General features: G+C 34.9%; 1 protein-coding gene across 1 annotated transcript in view; it reads left to right on the plus strand.

The window, feature by feature from the left end:
* The window catches only part of LOC121991725, a 34952-nt gene extending 24559 nt beyond the window's left edge, over positions 1–10393 (plus strand). The window contains exons 10-22 of the mRNA XM_042545744.1: positions 88–297; positions 562–883; positions 2163–2256; positions 3546–3654; positions 3823–4094; positions 4184–4311; positions 4482–4716; positions 5916–6104; positions 6231–6514; positions 6647–6824; positions 6936–7178; positions 8352–8434; positions 9896–10393. Coding sequence (XP_042401678.1) covers positions 88–297; positions 562–883; positions 2163–2256; positions 3546–3654; positions 3823–4094; positions 4184–4311; positions 4482–4716; positions 5916–6104; positions 6231–6514; positions 6647–6824; positions 6936–7178; positions 8352–8434; positions 9896–10043 — 2495 coding nt within the window. The 3' untranslated portion in view covers positions 10044–10393. The remainder of the gene's footprint in view (positions 1–87; positions 298–561; positions 884–2162; positions 2257–3545; positions 3655–3822; positions 4095–4183; positions 4312–4481; positions 4717–5915; positions 6105–6230; positions 6515–6646; positions 6825–6935; positions 7179–8351; positions 8435–9895) is intronic.
* Positions 10394–12050: the final 1657 nt, after the last annotated feature.

Genomic DNA, 12050 nt, shown 5'->3' on the forward strand with positions numbered 1-12050 from the left:
ACTTTTTTTGGAATTCCATAAAGTGTGGGACTTGAATACAACATGATAAATTCAGCTAGATGCATTTTTTTTTTTGCTTATGTGCAGGCTGTAAAGGTGGTGTTGGACATGGAAATATATTAGAGAATGGTGTTGGTGGTGGTGGTGGGCATGGTGGAAAGGGAGGAGATGGTCATTTTAAAGATCTTGTTGTTAAGGGTGGCATTGCCTATGGAAATGCTGATTTTCCTTGTGAGCTTGGTAGTGGTAGTGGAAATGATAGTCTACCATATGCAACTTCTGGTGGTGGTATCATAGGTATGTCTTGCCTGTGATCAACTTTCGGCTTTGTTTATTGCTAGATCATTTAGGTAAAAGAGGTCCAAAGGGAGAATGGATTTTGATTCATAGGAAAAAAAAATCTACTTAGTTGTTGTCTATTCTATTATGTCTGTGATCTGTGAATCAATTTCACAACATTAGTATGTGTTTATTCATGTTTTTAATTTTTTTGAAACTATCTTTGTAAAACTGCTGATATCTTGTTCTGGAATGCTGTTCTTATCATGACAACCACTTCAGTTATGGGTTCAATGGAGCATGCCCTAGTCAGCTTCTCAGTCGATGGCTCAGTTGAAGCAGATGGGGAAGATTTCAAAGAAGCTACCATTAGCACTGGCTTGTTAGATGCAGGGCCTGGTGGTGGTTCTGGTGGTACTATTCTTCTATTTCTGCACTCCTTAACCCTGGGTGATTCATCTATCCTTTCTAGTGTTGGTGGGCTTGGCAGTAGTAGTGGTGGTGGTGGAGGAGGTGGTGGAAGGATTCACTTCCATTGGTCAGATATTCCCACCGGTGATGAATATCTTCCAGTTGCAAATGTAAAGGGAGTCATAAACACAAGGTCTGAGTTAATTTCTCTAAGTAGATAAGGAAAACATTATTATCTATTATGTTGGAATTGTCAAAAGTTTAGGTCCTTACCTACTTTGAGGAAGTTTGTTACACATGTCTTAATATGTTTAGCATATATGCTTGATGCCAAAAACACAGTATCCAGTTGAACTACATACCTGTTTAGTGATCTTGGTGGCTAAGTTTATACTTCATTTCCTTATGAATTGCTGTCTATTTGTATACACTATTGCCAATCTAAAGCCTGTTTATCTTGACCACTGTCTTGATTGCCATTTTAAGATTTAAAAACTACAAGATAAACATCCCCTACTTATATAGGATCTCTAATGATTTCAATTTGATAAGATCCATCTTTTTGGTCGGATGTAGGAATCCATTTATGTTCGATGTTTATCATCATCTGAGGCCTCTTTGGATCATTAGAAGTAAACCATCTTTACATGGTATATTCAAGCGGTTAATTATAGGTTATTTGCACTTCATACATTTTTTTAAAATTATTTTTAGTTTTGAAGGATAATATATAGTTGGATTATGGTTTTGTAAGTCAAAAAGGTTACTATATATATTTTTTTTTTAAGTTTACAATTCCACAATAATTCTACAGCCAACCTAACAAATCTAATTTCAATAAATTAAAACTGGTATTGACATTGTACTTACATTTTAAAAATGCATTTAGGAAATGAATTTTGTGCTAAAGAGCATTATGCAAAATTAGTTTAGTCATTGACGGCCTGTATCACTGACAGTTAGTGTATGATAATGTATATCTCAAAGTTGCTTGTGACCTGTAATGTTTTGTGTATTTAGATAACACTTTTCAATCCAAGTAAAACAATAAATATTGTTGATTTAGATTTAAATTAAATTGTTTATTTACATTTCAATCTTTATTTATTTATAATAATGTGCAATATATTGCGATATTTTATCTTGTTAATGTTTTAAAAATAAATATTTTAATTATCAGATTTTAAAATTTTATTTTATTATTTGAGTTTATTATATTTGTAATCAAATTTTAATAATATTGCTTTGTCTGGTGTTTATCTTAGCCTATTAACTAAAGTTAATATTCAAATGTTTGTTGCCTGTGCATTACTACAACAAGTGTTGTAAATCTAATAATGCTAGCCTATCAATTGATTTCCATGAATTTCTGATTTGCTAGGATACTTTGCTATACAATTGTCATTGTACAATACTTGCAATATATGCCACATTTCCTTATCTTTCATCTGAATTTTAGCATCTTTTGACAGTGGAGGCATTAGTAGAGGCCATGGTGTCGCAGGGGAGAATGGAACACTTACTGGAAAAGCTTGCCCTAAAGGGCTTTATGGGATTTTTTGCAAGGTAACTTATTGCTTTTAATATAGTACTCTATGCCATGGTTTGAAGCCTCATACTGTGTTGGACGTCTATTGAAACTTTCTCATCTGCTAAATTAACCAAAATTTGATATTTATCAGTATCAGTTATGTTTCCTTTGCTGCCCCTCCGTTTGTACCATGCAAATACTTGACATGCTTTTTGGCATCATTCAACAAGTGTGACGATGAATTCCAAATGTTTATTATTCTTATATCTTGTTTCTTTAAAATTCTAATTTAATTGGCTATTTATTTGTCTGCCTTATTTCTAAAACAGATTAAGTGACAGAAGATTACAGCAATACAATTTAGTTCAACTCTACAAACATTGAAGTAAAAAATCATTTTCAATTCAAATATAAAAAATTATTTAGCCTTATTAAAATTTAGAAATGTAAATGAAAAAAGGTTACATGAATACTCTATATGTGGATTCATTTTGTTAAGCTTCAACACATTTTGAAGTGTGGTGTGTTGGTATGGTATAGTGCAATAAAATTTTAATTTAATAACTATTTAATTGCTATAAGGTTATTTTTAGAATAAATAAATTAAGAGGATTAAAGGAGTAAACTTCATCTAAATTCATTTTGGCATGTTTCAATGTGTGCCAAAATGTGCCAAGTGTTAGACATAATATGGTATTGGGCCGTACTTGCTCAGCTGGGGATCACATCTCCAATGCAGAGCAATACTTTAAACCATGCTCCTATGCTATGCAACATGTTTTGATATCAGCATAGTATAATCAATAGTTGATTCTATTATGTAACTTATTGCTATGAAATTTTAATTCAACATTTCTTTAATTGCTCTGCACTTATATTTGAAAGTAAACAAGTTGAGAATCATTAATTAAAACTTATTCAAATTCATCTTGGCATGCTTAGTGTGTCGAGTGTCGATAGGAGACAACACTAAAATTGTACTACCCTGGTAGGAGACAGAAACTCTCGCATGCCATGAGACTTTGATTGCTCTATGTCATTTTGAACTTGATCATAATGCACTCCTAGTACTTTTTGCCCTTGTTCTGTAGCATGTGTGCCAACATAGTTTCTATGGCCTTGAAACTCCATTTGATGACATTTGAGAGTTCATACTTTGAGAAATGCATTTCTATATGCTTTGCTTGTTGTATTTGGGCATTCTTGTTTTGGTTCTTCGCATATTACACTGTTAGGTTGATACTTCATCATTCCATAATACTTTATTGGTTGTAACTTTGATACCCACTCTTGAGAAATTTAAGTTTCTTTTTGAATGCTTTAGGAATGTCCGTTGGGAACGTTCAAGAACATTACTGGATCTGATAAAGCTCTATGTTATCCATGTCCTTCTAATGAACTTCCCCATCGGGCTGTATATACGAGTGTTCGAGGTATTCCCTGTAGATATCTTCGTAATTTTCTTGAACTTTACCTGATCAAATATTACCATTTATTAGCTAGCTCATTTATTTTTCTCTTCTTTTTTTTTTGAAAAAATTGGTCAATGTAGTTAATGTTCTCACCACTCAATGAATTATTTATTGAGTCATTCTTAACAGGAGGTGTTGCTGAAGCTCCTTGCCCATACAAATGTGTTTCCGAGAGATATCATATGCCACACTGTTTCACAGCTCTTGAAGAATTGATATACACTTTTGGTGGCCCATGGCTGTTTGGTCTTCTCCTTTCTGGTCTTCTTATCTTATTAGCTCTAGTTCTAAGTGTTGCACGAATGAAATTTGTTGGTACGGATGAGTTACCAGGTCCTGCACCAACTCAACATGGGTCTCATATTGATCATTCATTCCCCTTTCTTGAATCATTGAATGAGGTTCTCAACATTTCAGTTCTCCAATTCCACATTCATCCTTTCTGTTTTCCAAGTTCAAATATTATTTTGATTCCTTTTACTGTGGATAGGTTTTGGAAACACACAGGGCTGAGGAATCTCAAAGTCATGTGCATCGAATGTTCTTCATGGGCCCAAACACTTTCAGTGAGCCTTGGCATCTTCCGCACTGTCCACCTGAACAAATTACGGAGATAGTGTGAGTTGGATGTTTGGTGTTGATATTATGTGTTACAATGTTTCTTACCTTTAATTTGGTTTGTCTATGTTTGGATATATATATTATTTCCTTTTGTTGTATTTATCTTATAAAAAACAATTATATGTCTAAATAAATTCTGAACTTAACTCTCTTTGATATTTTATTAGGTATGAGGATGCGTATAATAGATTTGTTGATGAGATAAATGCACTTGCTGCTTATCACTGGTGGGAAGGAGCTGTCCACAGCATTCTTTGTATAGTTGCCTATCCACTTGCTTGGTCTTGGCAGCAGTGGAGGAGGAGAAAGAAGTTACAGCGACTGCGGGAATTTGTTCGCTCAGAGTACGATCATGCTTGTTTGCGTTCTTGCCGATCACGCGCTCTCTATGAAGGGCTTAAGGTTTGTTATTAGAATAATTTTCGAACCATTTTCATACTTTGTCTCTCTTCAGATTTTGTCCTAATTCAAATTCAATTGGAGGACAAAGCACAGTTATGCATATATTTTATTAAAAATTTGTCTCTTCTCCTTTCAAGAAGGAAATTATAGTTTGTTGGTAACCCCCATTTGGTAGCTTCATGGATCACTTGCATAAATCAGAAGTAGAAATAGGGAATTGTGAAAAGACGTTACTCAATGTGTGTCCATGTTCTGGATAGAAGGGGGATTGAAGTTCATATTAGGGGATTGAAATCTCAAGCCCTCAGTTAGTTAAGATGATGTCGCCAGTGATGATATTGGTGTCAAAGGTGTCCCAGAGGAGATAGGATGCCGGTGTTTGAGGAGAAGGAAGAACAGAAGTAGGAACCAGATCTGTGTCGAAGGTATGCTGAAGGAGAAGAAGGGAAGTAGGAGTCGGATCTATGTTGGAGGTGTGTTGAACGGTGCACCAATAATGCTAGAGGAAGAGAAGGAGAAGAGGAAGAATGGCAATGTTGAGAAAGAGGAAGAAGAGTACGAGACAAGGAAGCTGACGCTGAACCTGGATTTCAATAAAGCTAGACTTTCATTTTTGGGCATAGATGAGGAGCCACGAAGGAAGCCAAGAAGGTGTATTTTGGATTTCGTGGAAAATGCCAATGAAGGAACCACAATCGCTCACCACCAATATCAAGGATCTTGCATGTTAGTCAGTGTGCAGAATGAAAAGTTTCACCTCTCTCAACAGGCATGACTCGAGATTTTAAATGATGGTTCACATGCATGGTCTTAGTTCTTTCACGTTCCACCTGTTCAAACTAAAATTAGACCGTGTTTTAAGCTATGTGAATGCCAATTATTTGATAGGACTTTGTTTAGTGTCGAGTCGTTGATGATCTGGCTCACATTTGAACTCTGGCGTGAACAGCCTTGCTGTTCAGTTTGGTTTAGGAGTGCAGTAATGCCAATTTTTTTAGAACAATTTCTCTACTTGTGTTCTCTGGCTGTTAAACTGGCGGATGCCACTGTTAAGTCAAACAAGTAACATAACAAATTTTGAAATCAGTAACAGTTGGTTTCATTCTCCATTCTGCTTTGCTGGTTTTAATCTTATGCTCTCCGAAAGTTCAGAATACCAAGATCACAAGTTTCTTAGATATAGATGTTTGTCTGTACAGGTGGCTGCTACCCCAGATCTGATGCTTGGTTATGTAGATTTCTTTCTTGGTGGAGATGAGAAGAGACCTGATCTTCCTCCTCGCCTCCATCAAAGATTTCCAATGTGCCTTGTTTTTGGAGGTGATGGTAGTTACATGGCTCCTTTTTCGCTTCAGAGCGATAATGTTCTGACTAGCCTCATGAGTCAGGTTTTGGTTCTTCTCTTCTCTGAAAAATCTCTAAACTTATCCTGCTTTTTTTTTATGGTTTGAAAAAAGGGTCTTATACTGATGCCCAATAAATAGATACAATGTTTTGGTCTTTTTATATTGCAGGCTGTACCACCAACAATATGGTACAGGTTAGTTGCTGGACTGAATGCACAGTTGCGCCTAGTTCGTCGTGGTCTGCTTAAAACAACTCTTATGCCTGTCCTCAGTTGGATTGAGACCCATGCTAGTCTTCCTTTGAAACAGCATGGTGTTTGCATTGATCTGACTCAGATTCAAGCTAGTACATTAGGCTATTCCCAACTTGGTTTGGTAGTTTATGCTGTGGAACGGGAAACTTCAGCAATTGATGGTGTCTTTAGAGTTTCAAAAATGGATGAACTTTCACAGTAAGTCTTTCAGAATTTATCTCTAACTATTAGTTTTTTCCTCTTGATATTGTTATTTAATATTCACCAAGACCTTGTAGTTGAGCTGAAGTTATGTCATAACCTCCAATTCATTATTGATGTGTTCTACAGTGTTCATAGGCCTAGTAGGGCTAGTAAATCTAATGATATGAGGAACAAAGGGTTGTTTACACATAAAAGGATTGGTGGACTTCTAGATGGTGATAACCTTAAATTGCTTGAGGAGAAAAAGGATTTGTTCTACCCCTTCTCACTCATTTTGCACAATACTAAACCTATTGGACATCAGGTGTGTTCTTGAACTGAATTTATTTAATTTTCCCATCTTAGTCTTATAGATATATGAATAACTTGTTGACAATGATCTTGATTTTTTTCTTTATTTGTTTATTGGTTGCAGGATCTTGTTGGTTTGATTATATCGATATTGTTATTAGCAGATTTCAGCTTGGTCTTGCTTACTTTGCTTCAACTATATTCATTTTCAATGGCAGACGTTTTGTTTGTTTTGTTTGTTCTTCCCCTTGGTATACTTTCACCTTTCCCTGCTGGAATCAATGCGCTTTTTAGTCATGGACCTCGACGATCTGCAGGACTTGCTCGTGTATATGCACTATGGAACATTACATCTTTGATCAATGTCGTAAGTTGTTTATTCTCTTCATTAGTTACTCTAGACTATATTTTGTCATCTTCCTGCAAATCTATAGGGCCCTGTTTAGGTACATTTAAATGTTTCTAAATTCCATTTATACTGGAAATGAATCCAATTTTGAATCTAGTGGATATGGTCGACAAAGAAACCTTTAATAATATGGGATGAGATTGTAGTATGGTATGAAAGGTTACTTTTACAGGAGAATGCTAATGACCATGGCCTTGTATCCTTGTGCTCATTTGTCTCTATTGTCTTTTGGTTGAGGCAACATTGGACAGTGTTGCATGTTTGAGCTTGAATTGTCTGTTGTTGAGGATCTTTGATTTATGTGTCAATACTAGACATGGTATTAAACTGGGATGACAATGACCTAGGTACTGATATTGCTATATCAGTAACACCCAAAGACCTTTAGAATTTTGTTCTTGCATCCTTGAGTGACAGAAAGAGTTGCCAAGAATACAAAATTTATTCACTTGGTTTGTTTTGTTTGATCTTAATCTAACATTTTTTTGGTCTATACTTGGTTAGGTTAGTATTATATTTGCACAGGGTCTTAATAATTCCACTTAATTGAATGAATCAATATTATCTGGTTTTATATTGTAGAGTAATTCTGCCTCAAGTTTTTTTTATCTCTAATGTTGGTGACGAAAATGATATTTTGATTGCACATTGGGTTCTGCCCATGATAAACATCAGTCTGTTGTGAAATGTTAATATTTTGTTTAATTAGTTCTAAGCTTGACAAAGGGTCCCTGCTACAATTTCAAGCTAGGATAGATAGAATTAGTCAGAATAAACAATCCCTTTAGGAGTGACTTTATATGGGTCAGAATCAATCGATTGAATTGGATTATATTCAGGTTTCTTTAGCCTAGAACTGTTAGAACGTAGTACTCCTGTTGGTGTGAGACATTAACTGGAAAAATTACCATTTATGTTGATATGAAGGTATCTGGGAAAATTGCCATATTTTCTTGATAACTAATAACTTTTTTTTTCTTTTCCTAACAGCTCAAACTTGCGTATTTAAATAGTGAGCTCATAATGTTGTTTTACAGTAGGCATCTTTTCATCGTTCAATGAAGATAGAAATATAACATTGATGCTCCTAAGCATAATGTTCATTTTTTTCCTTGAATGCCAACTTTGCAGATTGTAGCGTTCATATGTGGGTTTGTGCATTACAAGTCATCAAGTCAAAAACATCAAAACCTGCAGCCGTGGAATCTGGGCATGTAAGAAGCTTTCCTTGCCTCTCTAAAGCAAATTGTTATCCATTATTTTCTCCATAGCTGTAATATTTCCTATATATATATATATATATATATATATATATATATAGAGGGGATGATATGATGCACACCCCATGTGGATAACGGTGATATATATATATATATAGAGAGAGAGAGAAATCTTATGCTGCGGTGCCTTATGTGCGGTTTTGCTGCGGTACTTGCCATGTCAGCGGCCTGGACCGATCAGGCTCCAACCTGATCGGTCTGTGGACCGATCAGGCTATAGGTGGATCGGTCCACAGACCGATCCCCCTACCTTTTTCTGCCTCCTGACAGGCTATAGGTTGATTTTTTTTTGTGTTTTCTAGGAGTCTCCTGATCGGTTCACAGACTGATCAGGAGACTCCCAGACCGATCAGGTTGGAGCCTGATCGGTCCAGGCCGCTGACGTGTCAAGTACCGCAGCAAAACCGCACATAAGGCACCGCAGCATAAGATTTCTATATATATATATATAATATGGTGATATGTTGCGTGCCGCACAGTGCGCGCGCAGCATATCACACTCTAATAGAATTATTTTTTTTTATAATTTGAATTAAAATCCATATTTCTATATATAAATTCTTAATATATCCCCTAAACACATTATAATATTCCATAAATATTTAAATTTATTTCATTTTTAATTTTTCTTTTTACTAAACATTATAACCCAATTGGGATGCTTAAACCCTAGAGGTAAAATCTTAAAAAAAATTAGATTGAAAATTATAACCTAATTGGGATGCATGAACCCTAAAATAAAATCTTAAAAAATATTTTAATTAATATTTTTAATTCAAAATTTTAAAAAAATAATAATAACAAATAATAACATACGATATCTATTATTTCGATTTTGAATTTTAAAAAATCAATATTTCCTTATATATAAATCCTTAATCCATGAATATATCCCCTAAACATATTACAATACTCCATAAATACTTAAATTTATTTTATTTTTAATTTTTCTTTTTACTAAATACTATAACTCAATTGGAAAATCTGAACCCTAGAGGTAAAATCTTTTTAAAAAAAAGAGCTTACAAATTATAACCCAATTGGAAAGCATGAATCCTAGAAATAAAATTTTAAAAAATATTTTAATTATTTTTTTAATTCAAAATTAAAATAAAAATAAAAAAGAAAAAAAAAGTGCTGATATCCTGCGCGACGCGCACAGTCACGCACTGTACGTGCCGCGCAGGATATTAATATTATATATATATATATATATATATATATATATGCGTGAGAGTGAGAGAGAGAGAGGAGAGTTTTGTTATGGGCAACCCGTGTGCACTTAGTGTTATTTTTATTTTTATTTTTTTAATTTTCACTTCCTTACATATTGATTAGCTGCATACAGATGGATAAATTGAAATCTAACTCTTGTTTCTTACTGTTTACAACCAGAGAAGAGAGTGGATGGTGGTTGTTCCCAGCTGTTCTTGTTCTGTGTAAATGTGTTCAAGCGAGACTCGTGGATTGGCATGTTGCTAATTTAGAGATTCAAGATCGTTCATTGTATAGCAATGATCCAACCATTTTCTGGCAATCATGACATATTTGAGTTGGAGTTACCCAAGCTAGTAGCGAACTTGACCCTTTTTTTGGAGTCATGTGAAGGCTATAGAAGAAAACAAGTTTTTTTGTTTTTGTTTTTTTTTCTTCTCCCTTTTTCATGTCTCTGCATCTGGCCCTATTTATCACTCATGATGCAGACTAACCCTAATGAACATTGTGCAGTTACAGTTTTCTCCTCTGTAAATATAATAGTGTACCATTCATTCTTTTGTAGGCCAATAGGTTCCAATATAAAGTTGTACTTTTGGTAGTTCGAAACTAGAAAGCTATATGTAAACTTTAGACTGCTTTATTTGGATGAAATTATCAACGACTCATTAGATTTTACATTTGTCGTTTGATTGTCAATAGTGTTGTACCCTTGTGATTGTTGGTCATGAGCTATCGAAGTATTATTACATATTCTTGTTTTTTCTTCTCTTTTTGTTGAATAATTAGTTTGGTAGATGGCAATAAAAAGGAATTGTACGGGAGTGGAAATAGAATGGAAGATGAATGATTCATTTCCTTTATTTGATTGCATAAAAGAAATGGCAATGTCATATGTGGGATGATTCATTTTATATTTTCCCCTCAATTTAAAATATCAGTTTAGTATTCTTAATTTGCCGACATGCTTGGTCTGTCAATTATCTAACATGTTCAATGTATCTGCTTCTCTATACCCAGTTCAGTCTGTATGACCTGTTTGATATTCTCGGTCCGTCTGATTCTCAGTAATCCAACTTAGCTAAATTGGATCAATTCTTTCGGTTCACTAGATCAGTTGACGTGTCTTGTCCACCTAATTTAAAGTATAACTATTTCAATTCTATTCCTTCCTACCAAATACATCCTAGTAACAATACGTTCCATGTTTAAGCAAAAGAGATTAATAGTTCTTTACTTGGGTGGAAATTAAAATAGGGAAGGAAAATGGATAGAAAATAGCGGATAAAAAAATTCTTCTCATTATTTACTTGGACGCAAGCAATCAGACAAACAGAAATGAGGCTGGAAAATGGGTCATAGACATTCATATCTTTGTCAAGCTTCCCTTGTTCTTAGCAATCTGCATCACACTTTAAACATTCAAATGTTGCTGCTACTTCTATCAAATACACATTTACGTTCTTCTATTTTAATTTCTAAATAATAAAACTTTTTAAACTCCAAAAGTACTTTGACGATCATAAAACTGAAAAGGGGACCATTTTTAAAAAATTAGTAGATGGTCAAATAAATTATTCCCATTTTTCCTAATTAACCTCGTCCTTAATGGTGTGGGCCGTTCAAAGTAATTGCATTAGTTAGCAAGCCCCTCTCTATTCAAAGATACAAACATGCATGACGTGAATGCAAATGCTTCTTCAAGTCTGTTCTCCATAACCTAAACAAACAGTTCCATAACATCTAATTCCCAGTGAACAAATCAAGAGTCTCAAAAAAATAAAAAAAAAATAAAAAATAAAAACAATTTGCTCTCAATGCTTGGTTCCTGACCCTTAACCAAACCCTGTCAGCCCGCCTGGCTTCTGATTTAAGACCTTCACGTGCTCTGTTGGCTAGCTACCATTCAGTTTCGTCTTCCCACAATATCTTCTAGGTTGATTTGACCTTGCCTAACGTTAATGACATCCCTTATCATTACTTCCCCCATTTATTGCCCCTGAGTTTTCTTCAGTAGTACTGATTCCATGCCATCTCCGGCACTGCCCCCTTGGTCACTTCTCCCAGGGCCCAACTCCTTCATCTCTTATTCTTAAATTGCCACGGTGAACAAACTGCAGTTCGATCAATCCATCTGAATTCTCATATTCATGCAGTAAAGCCTAGCTCCCAGAAAAGGAGTAACCATAACTACTTGGTATTAATTCTCCGATTTGAAAGTACCAAAGTTGTCAGACAATTGTGTTACTGCCTCTCTCGTCGCCGTGGAATCTACTTACTGCTGCTCCTTCTCGATCGATCGGAGGCAGCTGTTGCTGACAAACAGTGTTAGTTT

The sequence above is a fragment of the Zingiber officinale genome, chromosome 6B (genome assembly GCF_018446385.1).
Source record: "Zingiber officinale cultivar Zhangliang chromosome 6B, Zo_v1.1, whole genome shotgun sequence".
NCBI lineage: Eukaryota > Viridiplantae > Streptophyta > Magnoliopsida > Zingiberales > Zingiberaceae > Zingiber > Zingiber officinale.